At 39.4% G+C, this 16293-nt stretch overlaps 1 protein-coding gene across 2 annotated transcripts in view; it reads right to left on the minus strand.

Annotated features, from left to right (window-relative positions):
- Positions 1-211: 211 nt before the first annotated feature.
- reps2 (RALBP1 associated Eps domain containing 2) overlaps positions 212-16293 on the minus strand; it is a 34549-nt gene continuing 18467 nt past the window's right edge. For both annotated transcript variants that reach the window (XM_038275919.1, XM_038275918.1), the window contains exons 11-19: positions 13838-13912; positions 13457-13505; positions 12123-12259; positions 11837-11898; positions 11655-11744; positions 8412-8498; positions 8162-8298; positions 3442-3547; positions 212-1251 (exon numbers count right to left, since the gene is read on the minus strand). In XM_038275919.1, the coding sequence (XP_038131847.1) occupies positions 1183-1251; positions 3442-3547; positions 8162-8298; positions 8412-8498; positions 11655-11744; positions 11837-11898; positions 12123-12259; positions 13457-13505; positions 13838-13912 (812 nt within the window). In that variant the 3' untranslated portion in view covers positions 212-1182. The remainder of the gene's footprint in view (positions 1252-3441; positions 3548-8161; positions 8299-8411; positions 8499-11654; positions 11745-11836; positions 11899-12122; positions 12260-13456; positions 13506-13837; positions 13913-16293) is intronic.

Raw genomic sequence — 16293 nt, forward strand, 5'->3', positions numbered from 1 at the left:
TCTTATTGAAAACTCCTAACAGGAAGACTCTGCTGCTTCTGCTAATACACACTACAGTGAGGACTATCATCAGATTTCTGTCAGAAAAGCAAATAATCTTTACAATTTAATGGAAAGTTCTGCAGGTTTTTCAAACCTTTATATATTTAGAGCAACAACTGAGATTTATTCACAAGTTTTGCAATAGTTGAAATAAAAAAAGACAATCCAAGCAATAAAAATAGACAACTTTATTGACTGTTCTGATTTGCATCCGAAGCCAGGAGCTCATTAGTGCATGATTTCAAGTTGTTTTTACAGTCCAGCTCACGACACCTTAGCACACATGCAGTTTCAGACATGCTGACACATATTTCAACCATTAATCCCATGAACCAATTGGGACAATAATGAAGCAAGCTTGTAGCGACACCGAATCCTAATACCACTTCAGTGTTTTTTTTTTAAGACGTGGGTTCAAATGCTTCGAACAAATACGGAATACTGTCACATTGTTTAAAAAAAAAAACTTCTTTAAACTAGTGTAACAGTAAAACTGGCACCAGAGTTTGAGTAAAAAAAAAAACAGAAAGACAGCAACTTTTCTAGTGAAATGTGCACATCATACAAATCATTAGAGGTAACATTCTTAGCCGTGTCATTCTGTACTTTTATCCTCCATACTCAAGGTTTTTGCCTAACGCTGTTACTAGTGTGCGTTCATAACTTTTTTAAAGGAAAAAGAATGTGTAGCACCTTTATCTGCTTTAGGTCATGTATGAGGGGACTTTTGCTACACCCCTTAAATTTAGAAATCAGAAGAAAATGGACAATCAGACTCCTTGGAATGTGTGCAAACTACTACATGCGCTGTAAACCTTCACATGTAGAAACTAACAGCATATCAGAGAGGAGAACATAAGTCAGAATCGTGGTATTTTACATGTGCTAACAATTAAAACAAACACAAACAAAACAATTAATTCCTCACATCATCATTAGAGCTAACATACGGTGATGGGACAGAGGTCCCTGATTAAAGAATGATCCCTTTTAATCAAGTCAATGATTCATTTTTGCTTCTAAAACGTCTGAGCCCTTTAAGATTTAAATAAGAAGAACCTTCACTTTCCATTTTTTTGGCCCTAACAGGATCCAAGCTGATGCGTTGGAGTGCGACCAGGACCCGAACCGGACATCAGGTCATGTCGAGGCCAGAGGGCGCAGGAGATCCAGCTGGGACTCCAAGGTGACTCTCTCCTGGTGAACTACCTGCAGCCAAACACAAGGAAGCATGACCTCTGATAAGTTCAAGCTGTTCCACCCCAGGCACACATATATATACCCTAGTTTGCTCTGTTTACGTTGGTGATGACAGTCGGGAACACAATCCTGCCTGCAGCCTCAAAATGCTGCTGTCTTTGTTCCCTTATACACTCAGAGGGCTGAATAACATGGGAAAAATAAAAAATTCTAAATAATAAAAAACTCAATTGAATCTAATGGGATGTAATGGAGCACTGGTGCTGTTTCACAATCATATGAGAGATTTCTTTCAGAAAAAATATGGATGATGCTGCTGGTCGACTGCATGAAATCACTGCAAATTATTTGGTTCTTACACAGAAATGATGTCAAGTAAAATTATTTTGCTGCATAGAAAGATCATTTAAATCAGTTCGAGTAGCCTTTCCCTGAGATTTATTCATTTTGTCTCAAATTTTTGCAGTGCTTAAAGGATTGCGTCTTAAGTGTAGCAAAATGTGGAAAAAGGGGTCAAAGGGTGTAAACAGCACCCGCGTTTATTGCAAACCCCGGCTTACCCATAATATGAGGAATATGAAGTTGTTGAGAACAGCGAGATAAGATCAGATCTGTTCTGAGTTCAAACATGGCAGGATTTGTCCTGCAGTAGGAGCACAGGGTTGGTTCTCTTGAATCTCTACACCTGGTGTAGATTACTGTGTGAAGGTGGAATTTATGCTCCCTGTAGAGACCAGGCAAAGCTTAAAGCATACCGATCCATTCTTACTGAATGAGGTGAACAGTTCCTCGCCATCATGCCTTCTCTCTGCCCTCCCACACCCTGCTGCAGGCAGATGCCTGACCAGCCTGGGCTCTATTTTGAAGAGGACAGTTGGGCCAGTGCCTGTTTGGTATTCCAACAAGGCTTGGGTCTATATAAAGACACGTATGCCTTTCTCTGCAGAATTCCTTGGATGCTTTAGGGATATAGCAGAATTAGAATGAGCATAAATCATCCTAGGTGGACCTGATTATGTGAGTTTAAACTTTTAGAAAATCCCACTAGAAGACATCCAAAAAAAGAAGAATGGTACAAAAGAGAGCACTTGTTGCTGAGCCTCTCCGCCTTTGTATTATTTAGCCTCTGTTGTACCGAAGCCATAAAAGCGCTGCAAGGTTTCACTCTTGGATAACTTACAGGGAGAATGACAGGCATGCAGCATGTGTTCGCGGTGCGACTGTGTGTGCCACAGGCAGATTCCCAATGCAAACAGCCCAGTCTTTGCCATTAGTTCTGCTTTGAGTGATGGGCAGAGAGGGAGCAGAGAGGTCGGGCTCAGGGGGCTTTTCATCAACTTGGAGCAGTGGGACGGTTTGCTGTCTGCAGAAAATGAGGGGAATTCACAGACAATACGACACTCTGATGTCCGTGGTAAAACCAGGGCGTAAACCTTTGGTCCTGCTGTTTGATTGAACTGTCAGATATCGGCGTAACTCTGGGTGAAATGTTTGACCTTCAGATGTGAACTTTAAGCTCTCAAGGGATGGTTTTCCAATTCCAGGTTCCCGGGGGAGGCGGAGGGCTCTGTCCCTAAGCAAAGCACTCTGTGGGTAACTACAGTCCTAAAGCATTCCTCATGGGAAAATCACAGACGCCACTTTCCAGAGTTCCAAGCTTAAAAACATTATTCTGACGAGGCCAAAAAATCCATTCCAGCCTCAGTATGTGGGAGTGGTGTGAGGAAGGAAGGAAGGAAGGAAGGAAGGAAGGAAGGAAGGAAGGAAGGAAGGAAGGAAGGAAGGAAGGAAGGAAGGAAGGAAGGAAGGAAGAAGAAAAAAAAAATATATATATATATAACAGAAAAGAAATAAAAAAAACTGAAGGAAAGGAAGGAAGGAAGGAAGGAAGGAAGGAAGGAAGGAAGGAAGGAAGGAAGGAAGGAAGGAAGGAAGGAAGGAAGGAAGGAAGGAAGGAAGGAAGGAAGGAAGGGGAAAAAAACAACTGAAAAGAGATAAAAAACTGAAGGAAAGGAAGGACAGGAAGTTGGGACTCAAAAATAAAACAATGAATCGGGAAAAATCTCAAAGTAAAAATAACTTCTTCTTTTTTCATATTTATTCAGACTTGGGGAAAAAAAACCTAAATAGTGTTCAGTCTTTATTTAGGATGTGTAGGACCGGGGAACCATAGGCTGAGCTTTGAATAAATGGGCTCACCTTGAGCTGCTGCTGGAGCTCGCTGTTGAGGCGCCTTAAAACCGCGTTGGTTTCCCGATTCTTACGGATCGCCATCTGGATTTCTTTCTTCTGTCGGGACAGCAGCCTGACAGAGGATTATTTAAATTTATTAGCATTTTACTCCCAATTCCAGGTAAGAAAAAAAACGCAGTAAGTAAAAACAGAATTGTGAGGACAGTTTCAGCTGTGTGGAAATGCAACAAACTGTTTAAAACATTGCAGACTAACAGCTCCGCATCTGTCTGCAAGGAGTCAGAGCTGTTATTGATGGTCACCTTCTACTCAGCGACTGCCTCAGTGAGCCGTCTGGCCAGCGAGGAGACAGGGACCCACATGCTAAAGTCATTATGGTGGAACAGGGCCTTTTCTGTCAGATAAACTCTGGCTGGATTTCTGGATTATCCCATAAACAGAACAGAGTTTGGATTTTTCAAATCCCTGAAAAAACTTCTCATCAGTTAATGAAGTAAAACATAGGAAGAAGTAAAATAAAATATGACCATTTTGTTATTCCTAGACAGCAAAATTGTTTCTACCTCAATGTCTGCCAGAAATCCTTGATTCCCTTCAGTGACAAAGAGCGGCTGATCAAAATCTAAATCAGAAACCGTCTCTGGTGTGACGTCTAATACCAACAGATTCATTTTAACCAGCGTTCATAACCTGCGGGTTATTAAAACCAAAGATCTGTGGTCATAATTGGAGCAACATTCATGCTGCGTCTGGTAACTTTCACTGCAGCAGAATTATCTCTGCATGAAGAATTTGGAAATTTCCTGCAGGGTTTAGGTCTGCAGAAGGTTTATCCTTTTCTGTTTTGATTTGGTATGCTATGTATCATTAGTCTGCTAAAAGTGCCAATAATGAGCTGTTTTTCTGTTTAACTCAGGGTTTGATTTACAGGATCCTGGATTTGTATTTTTTAAATGAAAGCAGTCACCATAAAGTGCCATTTTCACATTGTTTTAAACCAGATCTACACAGTTCCATCTCAGAAGTATTTAAGGGAACTTTACATATCTACTTTTTTGATGACGGGGAAAGAAAAAGAAAAAGAAAGGATTTCCATTAAAGGATTTTAGTGAAAATCCTCCAATAAACAAAGATCCTCATTCAGGTTTGTTAAAAGTTGGTTTAAAAACTCCAACTCTCACCCTGACTGTAGACATGGATACATTAGAGGAGTAGCTGTTCACTTGAAGCCAAGATCTGTCTGTTTATGAGCGACTAAGAGGAAAAGGTCTCCCTGTTATGTAATATTTACATCCGAGGAAGTCAAAGTCATCATTAGGGATGCCAATAAGCATCAATTCATATTTTATGTGTTGAAAGAGTAAGTTATGATATCAAAGTAATTGTTTTAAGGCTTTACTTTTACAAAAACTCTCAAGTGAATTTACATTTTTAACAATTTAGGCCAAATGAGGTTTCTCACATTTGGTATTTGCTGTTTTTCACCACTAGATGGCAGTGTTGCAAACTTGCTCACCAACATGTCAGCACATAGACAGGACATACCTTTATTGATATATTTATTGAACTTGGAAACTTTAAAAAGCGTTTAAAATAATTCTTTTTTGTCACATTAGATACTAGGGATATTTTTTCTGTCTGTTTCTTTTAAATCTTACACTCTAAAGCTGAGTTTGGTTCAGTCTTCTGGAAATGGTTGATTTGTTTCTGTAGGTTTTGGAAAAGGTGTAAAAAGGGCATTTAGATAAGGGCATCACACAGCTACTGCAGAATTGGAGCCATTTCTCAGGCATTGAATTGTCTGTATTGGTATAAAAAGGAAAACCTGCTCAGGTACAAGAGGCCTTAAATGTAATTTTGCCTTTGATAGAACATTTTCTTAGCAATGATACCCACAGGATTAAATACAGTGCCTTGCAAAACCATTTATATCCCCTTGAGCTGTGAGATGTCAGAAAAATATTGTATTGTCATATTATTAAATAGTGGCATGACAATATAGAATAAAACAAGCCTAATTTTTTGGTTACATTTTCTGTTTCTAACCAGTAAACAATAACTTCAACATCTCAGCCACTAAAATACACATCAGGTGCAAGTATGAATAAAAGCAAGGTACTACCAAGTGAACCAAATAATTGTATAACGGCCTGATATTTTTCAGATCTCCTATCAAATAATGCATGGACGAAAGTGGGGGGGGACACAAATATTTTTTAATCTAACTTTTTTCAGCGTGTTTGACCGTCCAATCACAGACGGGATTCAGTGAGACATCAGATGCTTTTAAAGAGAGCTTCTAAGAAGTGACAGCCAATCACACAAGAAAAGACCAATTTTGGGCCAATCAGGAGCTCAAGCTTGAGCTGCGGTTTTTCGCGTGGTCCTAGTGCTCGATTGTCTGTGTACTGTAGTAGAGACTGACATTTTTTCGGGAATCCCATGGGTCACGGGATTCCCGTGGGATGGGAGTCAGTATAAGTAACGATCACGTGATTGGGACGGTACAGGATTAAAGGAAAATTCCGGTTTTTAACACTTTTAGCCCATTTTCTGTAGTGTCCAGGATGCATTCGAATGATCGACACCAAAATTTTGACGATTGGTCCTGTCTCTGCTATTTGGCTCATGCAGAATCCCCCCCTGGCTGCTTCAGAATGGCTTCCATAGAGCATGTCCGATAATGTCCTTAAAACAACCTTAAACGTTCTTTTTTTAAAATATGCTACTCACCGGGTCGTCAGCGCTGTTCAATGACGTTCCAAAAAAAGTTTCGTAAAGAAAAACCGTTCCTGTCTTGTTTTATTTAGCATTTTGTAAATCCCAGAACTATTTTTTCCGATACATCACAACTGCTTATAAACTTCCGCTTCCCGTTCGAATCTGAAGCGTTGCACACTCCAGACCACTAGTTGGCGACAATGTCTCTATATACTCCTCCTCAGTATATTCCGGTTCAAAACGGTATCCTCTACCGTCAAACTCAAAGTCCAATATGTCCTCTTCAAGAATCCACCTTTCGTATTCCATTTTCAGAGTTTTTTAAAGTGTTTAACAGAGACGTTAGCACCTCGACATCGGAGTAAAAAGAGTGAAGCGAAAAGACTACAACTATGCGTAAACAGGCCCCATTTCCGTTTCCGGTGGCGGAGGGATATTGACTATTCCAACAGAACTCAATGGGATTTACAAAATGCTAAATAAAACACTACAGGAACGTTTTTTCTTTACGAAACTTTTTTTGGAACGTCATTGAACAGCGCTGACGACCCGGTAAGTAGCATATTTAAAAAAAAGAACGTTTAAGGTTGTTTTAAGGACATTATCGGACATGCACTATGGAAGCCATTCTGAAGCAGCCAGGGGGGGATTCTAAATGAGCCAAAAAGCAGAGACAGGACCAATTGTCAAAATTTTGGTGTCGATCATTCGATTTCATCCTGGACACTACAGAAAATGGGCTAAAAGTGTTAAAAACCGGAATTTTCCTTTAAACATTAACGGGAGCAGACAGGAGCGGGAGCAAACCGATAGTAACTAAAAAAACTAGGATTCGATGCCAAAAAATAAAATAAAACAGAAAGAAAAAAAATCCAGTACTGGCGCCGCCATTTTGTAGTTTTTTTCCTTGAAGCCTACACTATAATGCGAGTCAAAAAAACTACACGACCCAAAATCCAACAGTGCTCCCGCTCTGAGTAAAAAAAAAAAAAAAAACTAAACAAGAATGGGAGTGAAGCAGGAGCGGGAGTCATTCTGAATGGGAGCGGGATGGGAGTGGGACGGGACAGAAGTGCGTCAGTCTCTATACTGTAGTGTAACATTGTTTTTGGACAGTGAAACATGCAGTGGACCAAAATGGATGTGCAGGGGACATGTCCCCCCCGTCCCTGATCATGTTCCTCCCTTCCTACCCAAAATTACGTCACGTTAATTTTGCACAAATTTTTCAATTTGCTATAATGAGATACCCTAAAAACTAAACCTTTGGGAAAATTTGTCTAATAGAAACTAAAACTTGATTGTAGTAGAAGAATTTCGAGTGACATACAACACAAAATGTACCAATAAAAGGCTGAAAAGATTTCATCTGACTGCATTTAAATCCTTAACAGAGACCCAACACCGTGGATCAATCTTCATGGAGGAGTGCTGAGCAAAGGGCCAATGACTACAGTGTGTGAGATGCACTGTGGGGAAATACCAGCGTAGAACCAACATTTTAAATGTTTGCCTACATTCAAAATGTAATAAGAGAAGGAAAACAAATCAATCGCTGATAATTCGGAGTGAACCATTGCTGTAGACAGCTGCCCATGGTGGGGGCCTGTTTTGTTTCAGGGTGCAGAGATCCTGCCATCTGACAGCCAGAAACCAAAACCACAAACATGACCCAACCAGGCTCCCGTGAAACTATTTTGTAGTCAAAGTTCAGATGTAAACAATGGAGACCCAGAAGGAGGAAATACTCCTAGACTTCTAATTTATTTTGATTTAAAGAGTTAAAAACTGGTGTCAATTCCTTTTTCATCCGCAGCTCAGCATTGGTCCAGCCTTTTGAAACTATAATAACTTTCATTGAATCTATGCTTCAAACATCTGACAGTGTAGAAAAGTCCAAAGGTAATGAATGCGTTTCCAGGGCAAAGCTTTAGCTGCTGCATCTCAGAGCCAACATCAGCATGATTAAAGGGTAAAAGTGTCAGAGTTTGAATAATTCACTGACTTTTGGTTCGGTTTGGCAGGCGGAGGAAACGGCATGGCAGGAGGAGTCGTTCCAGTCTCCAGGTTCTGGCTCTCTGGGTGGTATTTCCTTCGAATTGGCTTCTGCGGCGCTTGACTTTGAGGAGTGCCAGAGGCGTCCTGAAAAGTCACCAGAAACAGAAATCTTCTCCATTTAAATGAAACACAGACGTAGACTAAATGCAGAGACTGGTGCTCCTTTTTCCAAGTGTTTACTTGTGAGAAGCTCCGACCTGTTTGGAAGAACTTGTCAGGTCTTCAGAACTCAGCCCAAACCTGGAGCTGGGACCCTGCTCTTCCAGTTTAACGTTGCTCTCCTCCTGTAACCCAAACAAAGAAGCGAAAAGCAATGATGGAGGAGCTCTTTCTGCAGGAGTGGAGTGTTGATGTCATGATGGGGTGAAATAACAGCAGAGAGCAGCTATAAAGAGGCAGGATGAAATGCATCTGCTCCAACCTATGATAAATCAGAACCTTTCCTGCAGGGCCTGTGATGTAGTGCTCCCCAGGAGCAGCTTCTAGCCTGTTCTAGGGGCAGCCATGATGGATTAACTTACTTTTACTACACCTACTTTTCATGGCATTTCAGCCGCTCTCTTGCAGTCGCAACGTTTGATTTATGGCCACCTGCTTTTGCTCAGCAGAGGTTAATAGTGCAAAAGTGTGAGGAAAATCCTCATGCATCGTACTTCTTAATTTCTTTATTTTTCAAGGATTAGTTTTGCTGAAACTGGAAGGATTTATAACGACTCAGGAAGCTTTATTAAAACGGCGATGCAGTGAAATGTACTCACTGATCCTAAAAGCTTAAACAGACTCTGCTCCTAATTGTACCCAAGAAACCTCAAGAAACATTTAGCCGAGAATGCATTTGTCTTTTAGACAAACGTTCCTTCTACTGACTGCATGTGGGGCAAAACCGCAGCATGGAAACCTTTCAATGCCGGGGAGTAGTTTGTGTAGTTGTAATGAAGCCTTATTGGCCCCAGGGGCAGCGTGTGTGGTCACATCAGCTGAAGGTCGTGGCCCCTTGATGCGCCATTGCTGTCACTTTCTGAGGAGCAGCTTTTTAAACGCATCCAAGGTTAACTGGACTAATCAGGTGCAAAAAGCAGTAAGGAGATCATCAAAACAAGGAACAAAGATTGAATTTAGCTTTCAGGTTGACCCAAAGCAAACTCCTCCCCCTTCAGGATGACACAGAGGTGCTTCACACATCTTCAACCATTTCCTCATTTTATCACATTACAACCTAAAACTGGTTTATAGGGATATTGTTTCATATAGCAATATAAAACTGTGATGGACTGGCGACCTGTCGCCTGTAGACAGCTGGAGATAGGCGCCAGCACCCCTTGCAACCCCGCTTTGGATAAGCGTGATGGAAAATTGATGGATTACGATACAAAAAGAAGGACATACCGGTAATTGTAAACAGCAAGAAAAGTTTCAGCTTAAAAAAAGGCTGCAAAGTTATCAAAAGCGCCTATTTAAAGGTTTCTGTTCAACATGATGATACCAAACCATTTGAGTCAGGTGTTTTTAAGTGGACACAGTTGCAGGAAATAGCTCTCAACTGCTGGAGTGGAAGACATAATGTAATATATTGGTCTAGTCAAAGTTCAAACCTACATGGGAATCAGACATTATATGTTCTGGGTTGGATGAATTCAACTGAATGCTATTATTTTAGGATTTTGTTTTGTGCAAAATGTTGAAAACATGCATCATTTCTTTTCCACTTTAAAATAACTTTGTGTTGGTCTATCAGATTTAAACCAACTTAAAATGTTTGGGAAAATATTCAGAGGCATATTATACAGCAGTGAGAATATGGGGTTCAAAAACTCACATCATTTACCCATTAGAGAGAATGTCCTTTTGCAGACGAGAGGAAACTACAGACTGTGAGGATAAATCACAGGATCCACTACAAAAAAAGGCTTTAAAGAAATAATGAACAATTAAGACTCTGAATATTAAACTGGAGTTTAAAAAAAGTCAGGGGGAGGACGATAGAAAAAGAGAAATATTTATATATTGCACAATATCATTGAGTTTATGATGGATAAACTGATTTAACTGCCTGTTTGCATATTTCTTACATTCAGGAGGACATTCCTTCCTTCCAGCACCTATATGTCGCTCATGTACTGAACATCCCTCTGAGGTTTCCAGGGCAGGTTATCTTACAGAGTGAAATATACGTATAAACACAGCATATAGATATCTGAGGGATAATCTGCTGTGGATGGTTTTTATGAAGTCAAACATCAGATGAAGTCCTCTCTAGGGGAACTACAGAAAGTCAGCATTAAATTAAACAAACTGGGGAGGGGGGGGATCCACAAAACCGCAGACTGTATGATTTATAATGGGAAAGATCTGTAGTATGATGGGAAACAGAGTCTATGAGATAAATAGATGAGGCTATGCTCAATGTTTGACCTGAGGGGAAATCTGTTTTATTCATTTCTACACACTGAAGAAATGTATGAATTCGGTGCTGATGATGTCAGGAGGCATGCATCTCAGGTGACTGAAGTATAACTCAGCCATTGCACTGTTTGGCTTTCTCCTGCTGATTTGTGTGATGGAGGACAGAGTGGAAATCTGATTTCATTTGACTTTGCATTTCTCTTTAAATAAGACAAATAAAGAAAAAGAAGCTAATTTCATCAACCGTCTATTTCCATGTCAGATTTTAGACGCGCACCTGTATAGAAATGTGAGTTTAGTCTAGAAACGTAGGGGTTTCAATATAGTTTTGAGGAGCAGATAGAATAGTGAATATTTAGGCGATCAGATGGAGGCGACCTGTCTGAGTCAGAGATCCTGGAAGCTAAAATACTGATTTTCACGACAAAAGACATTAGCTAAAAAAGGCACATGTGCTTCTCTGTGCAGATAAGCTGCTTCTGCTCAACTTTGAGCTGAAATCATCGCAATCTCCCTAATCACCCCTCCTGGATCGAGGAAAACGGGCATTTGCAAGGTCAAAGTCGGTGCTTTCAGGATGGAGAGACACGTAAATCAGGCGAAATATTACTTTTTGCACAATTTTTTTTATGTTTGACAAAGGAATACCATTATAAAATTATTAATCAAAAAAGCCCATTTTGCATGATATAAGCCCTTCAGAGCGTTGATTTCTTTGATCAAATTGAAAAGGTAAAATTAATTTTGCTGCTTCGTTACACATAGATTATGGTTTCCACCAAACTCGTAAGAGCATACATCCCTATTGCTAGGGCACCTTTATCTCCAGCATATTTCCTTCCACTCAACTTTCCTTTAATAGGTTTCAATAAAGCAGTTTGGTAATCCTCTGCTGGAAAATGTTGCCCTTCGACAATAACTTTGCTTACTAATTTTTTTTATTGCTAGTTTCTTCTGCAGGATCAGGTTCTGGTTGCAGCATTTAGGGAAAAAGCTGCTAGGAAATGCAGTGTGTTGAAAATGAGGTGAAAACTCACCTCTTCTCTGAAGTGACTGAAGTCAGCAAAGTTTGGCTGCTGCACTTTACTCTGGGAAGTTTGCTCCGAAACGTTGACAAAATGAGGAACCTGAAAAGAAAGATGTAATGTTCTGGTTTAAAATGATCCTCCCTTATTTCTTTTTTTCATTGCATAAAGAGGCTTAGCATTGAGGGACTCACCTGTGAGGTTAAGGGTCTGGGAGGGAGAGCAGGAGGAGGAAGCAACCATCCACTTTTCACCGCTAAAACCCAAGAAAAGCAGGTTTTCAATCAAAGCGTTTGCTCTCAGTAGTGAGGTGTTGCTCTTTAAAAAGGCTAAAGTCAAATCTGTGTTTCATATTCAGAACCTGACTTCCACTTTTGTGAGCAATAACGCCTTATTTCTGCTTTTCCCTCCTTGAAAAGAGAACTATGAACAAAACCTGATCAGTCAGAATGCTGTGGGAGGAGCGGCAGCTGATCGTACCTGGAGCGCCTTGCTGGAAGAGCCTGTTGAGGTCCAGGGAGGAGGCCCTGGAGTGGGTTTTCTGAGGGCGAGGCGGGGGGGTGGGCGGTTCCTCCGCCTTCTTTACAGCATCGTCAATGGAAGTGCTGGAGTATGACCTGAAGGGGAGGTCACAGGTCAACAAATTCAGGCTTGGATAAGAACTAAAAACGCAGCTGTAGAATTAAACAACTAAACAGTCTTGATTTCCGCACCAACGATTGTTGCTCATTCCATCAGCCAACTGTTATCCAAGTCTAGCTACATTTGTTTAACTTGTGATTGTCTATTCTATTAGGCTACATTATTATATATTATACATTAAAATATTAGTTTATCAGTCAGCACTTGCAGCTGGCATGTCAGTATCCAGGGGAAACTGGTTTATTTGTTATTTCATCAGAAGAAAGAACAGTCAGAGATCAATCTCTTATTGAAATAACATCAACAGAAATGGATGGAAAGTTCAGCAAAAGCTCTTCTAACACTAAATGTGGAATATTTGGGTCTGGGTCTTTCTGACTTTGTTAAATTAGAGTTTTGCCTTAAGATTTTATACATGTTTATGCGTTGTGAGAGAGATGGAGCGTAGATGAATGGAAGGCAGAGATAAGCTGGAGATGTACGGTAAACATGCATCTTTTTATTAAAAGTAAATGGAGATTTAGCATAACGTTGTGTCGTGTTGGTTGATGTTTAACTCATTAAGCGTTTCGCAACTCTTGCCTCCACCAGAAGTTTTTATTGTTTGTTTTTGGATCAAATGATTTTTCTTTTAATATTATATCTATTCTTTTATTTTATTTTTACTTCTGTAACACATAATTTACAACACTTGTTATTTATTTCTCACTTCTTGGCTTTTTGCTGGACCTTGAATTCTTTTTTTTATTTATGATTTTTTTTTTTTATTGTCCTTTAATTCTGCTGCTCAGTTATCAGTCAGCAGAATCTCAGTCTGCAAACCTTTAAAGTTTTTCTCCTTTTTCTTCGATGCCATTTCTATGAATGAACAGTTTATGATGATCATTTACGATGATTTAATGAAGTGAAGACTGATGTGTCGTGTTTATAAAAGCCAACATTAGAGAAAAATACGACAATACAAAAATGTTTTCCTCAGACTTGCCTCGACTTCTGCTTCCAGTCAGTTGAACTATGTTTTTGAATCCACCTATCATTTCCATTCTAGCTCAACATCATTTATTACTTTGAGTAAATATTGAATTTGTGGTTGTAAAATGAATAAAATTGTGAAAATGTTGAAGGAGTGTGAATGATTTAGCGAGTCAAAGCGTAGTTGGACGCATTTTTACCTTTGTCTTGTTTTTGTCCTCATCTGCGGGTCTAAATCCTGATGTGGCTCTGGGAGGAAAGGTGACAAGGAACAAAAAAAGACGTTCAGTCTCATGTTTAGGTGGCTGTTAATGAGAAGCAGTTATTTCCTTTTGGCTACAAGTTTTTACTGAGTTCAGGTCGATCCGTTAACAAAATCACCTCTAAAAATCACCACCAAAAGAAGATGAATCGACAAAAATCAGAGAAAAAAATGGTTAAATCAGGGTCAAGTCGAAGCTGTGAGAGCGGTTGATTCTTTTTGTTACACAGTGAGTCGGTCTGCATGCTTAAACATCCAACATGTGGAGACCAGGAGGAGAAAGAGCTCTACCCTCGTGTTAAAGGCCTGTCATTATTACCTGCTCTGTCAGGAAAAGCTCCCAGCTGGAGATTGGGTTTCTGTCGAGATGAAACCAAACGTTTCCCACTGGTATCTGCAGGCAACAGAGAGACAAACCAACCTTAATCAGTCCTAACAGGACGCAGCGGTACGTTCTACGACCTTTTATCATCAACACTGTGGAATAATTTTCACTCATTGGAACAGATAAAAAAAAAAAATGTAAACAGTTTTTCAAAGATCTCGTTTTGTTGTGTTGTCTTTGTCCAGTGTAGAGGTGAGTATTGGCATGAGTGTCGCGATACATGGGTCACGATACGATATTATCACGATATTGCAGTATCACTATATATTGCCATATTTTTTTTCCCAGCTATCAAAGTCAAATGATGAGATAAAACAGCAAGTGCTGTATATTTTCATCAGAAAATATTGATTAGGTATTATTATCCATGTTGTTTGGGATTTTCTTCCACTGTGACTGCCTCAAATACAGATCTGGTGCTGCACGCACAGTTAAAGGGCTCCACAGCGCTTTCTGCCAGAGTGGTGGTGCAGAGGTAGCCCGTTTTCCCATCAATGTTTTATGTAACCATTTTTTTTTTTTTGAAAATCAATACTAAGAAGTGAAAGATCGATATTATATTGGGCAGCCGAATATCACGATATATCGCCAAAACGATTATTCCCCACACCCCTAGTCCAGTGTTGTCAGAAAATTCAATTTCCTTTCAATTCCCCTTTACATATATATTGATTTATGGGTGCCGATTTAGCATTTACCTACTTTGGAAAAGTTTTCACTCATTGCTTTTATCTCCCTAATATAACTGGATTGCATAGTTGAATGAACCAGCCACTGGCAGGTCCGTTTCAACTCAGCTGATGGTCCATGCAGTGCAGGGGCTGGTTCTTCCATGATGATTCCTGTTCTTGCTACTCTTCTTTCTCGTGATGAATATTCAAGCATCTCTCTAGTTTTTATGGTTCCTGGATTGTTTCTGCACATTTTAACCAATGCCCTTTTTTAACCTGGACTCCTCTCGCATGTTAGAGAAGGACAACGTTTAAACAAGAAAATTGACAAGCAAGAAAATTGATTGACACCACATGCAGCGTCCAAGCATGATGTTGCTCATAGTGTCCCTAATCTTAAAAAAATAACTGTTTAGGATAATTATTTCAGTCAGTTATTCACCTAAACCAGGGGTCTACAACCTGTAGCTCCAAAGCCACATGTGGCTCTTCGGACCCTCTACATTGGCTTCAGTGGCTAAAACAGGGTTTATACAGAAATGAATAACTCAAATTTAATGCTTTTTTTTTTCAACTCTTTATTTAGTCTTTTTCATAATACAAAAACAAAAGAAAAAACAAGAAGAAAAAACAAAAAACAAGCTGGGGGGAGCATCCATTACCATATTTACCAAAGTTTTTTTTTTTTTTTTCCCTCTTATGGTTGGGTTTTGGCCTTGAACATTGACCACTTCTGCCATTTTTTCTCAAAGTCACCTTCTTTAAGGCTCAGACGAAAAGTCAAATTTTCCATGGTGTATAGTTCATCTACAATATTCAGCCATTGTCCATGCCCAGGTGGGTCACGTTTCAACCAATTCCTTGTCAATACCTTTTTGGCAGCAATCAGTAATATTTTGCAGAGGTAAATGTCTTTTTTTCCAATGACTTTATATGGCATAAGTCCTAGATATACAAAGCTCGGATCTCGGGGTATAGATAAGCATAAAATTTCCTCTACTGTCTGAATGACACTGTTCCAGAATAACTGCAGTTTAATGCATGACCAAAAGATATGGGAGTGATTGGGATCTACATGTCCACACCCTCTCCAGCATTTCTGTTGTTGACTAAGTTGTTTTGATTTTATATATGGGGTGATAAAAAAACGAATTAGATTTTTCCATCCAAATTCTTGCCATCTTCTTGAGCTGGTTGAAGATTGTTGTGTTTTACACATGGAGGACCAGTCACTCCCAGTTAATGTAATGTTGAATTCTTGTTCCCACTTTTCTTTAACATAGAATGAATTTCTTCCACAAATTTAATGCTTTTTAATGCTCTTATAAATAATTTTAATGCCACCAACAGGTACCCGTGGACAGGCTGGAGCCATGTCCCGAATTCCTCGTTTTTCAACCACTTTTATTGAAATTTAACCGGAAGCAGTTCCACGCAAATATATCGTGATATAATATGTCTCAAAATTTTTTTTTATAAACATTTCTTTTTTTTTTGATAAAGCATTTTAAATACCACAATAAATAAATTTAATGAATTTTAATGCCAATTAAGGCCTTAATTAAAAAAATTATAATTTCATGACTTTTAATGATTTGTAATGACCCGCGGAAACCCTGTCAAATTATACACAGAACTAACTAATGCAATATAATAACAAACAGCAGTCTAAGGTCCTTTAGTGGTTTTATAAAGGAAATTTTAACTTGAGTTTTCATC

Source organism: Cyprinodon tularosa, unplaced genomic scaffold, assembly GCF_016077235.1.
Source record: "Cyprinodon tularosa strain WSP-4 unplaced genomic scaffold, ASM1607723v1 ctg98, whole genome shotgun sequence".
Classification (NCBI taxonomy): Eukaryota; Metazoa; Chordata; class Actinopteri; order Cyprinodontiformes; family Cyprinodontidae; genus Cyprinodon; species Cyprinodon tularosa.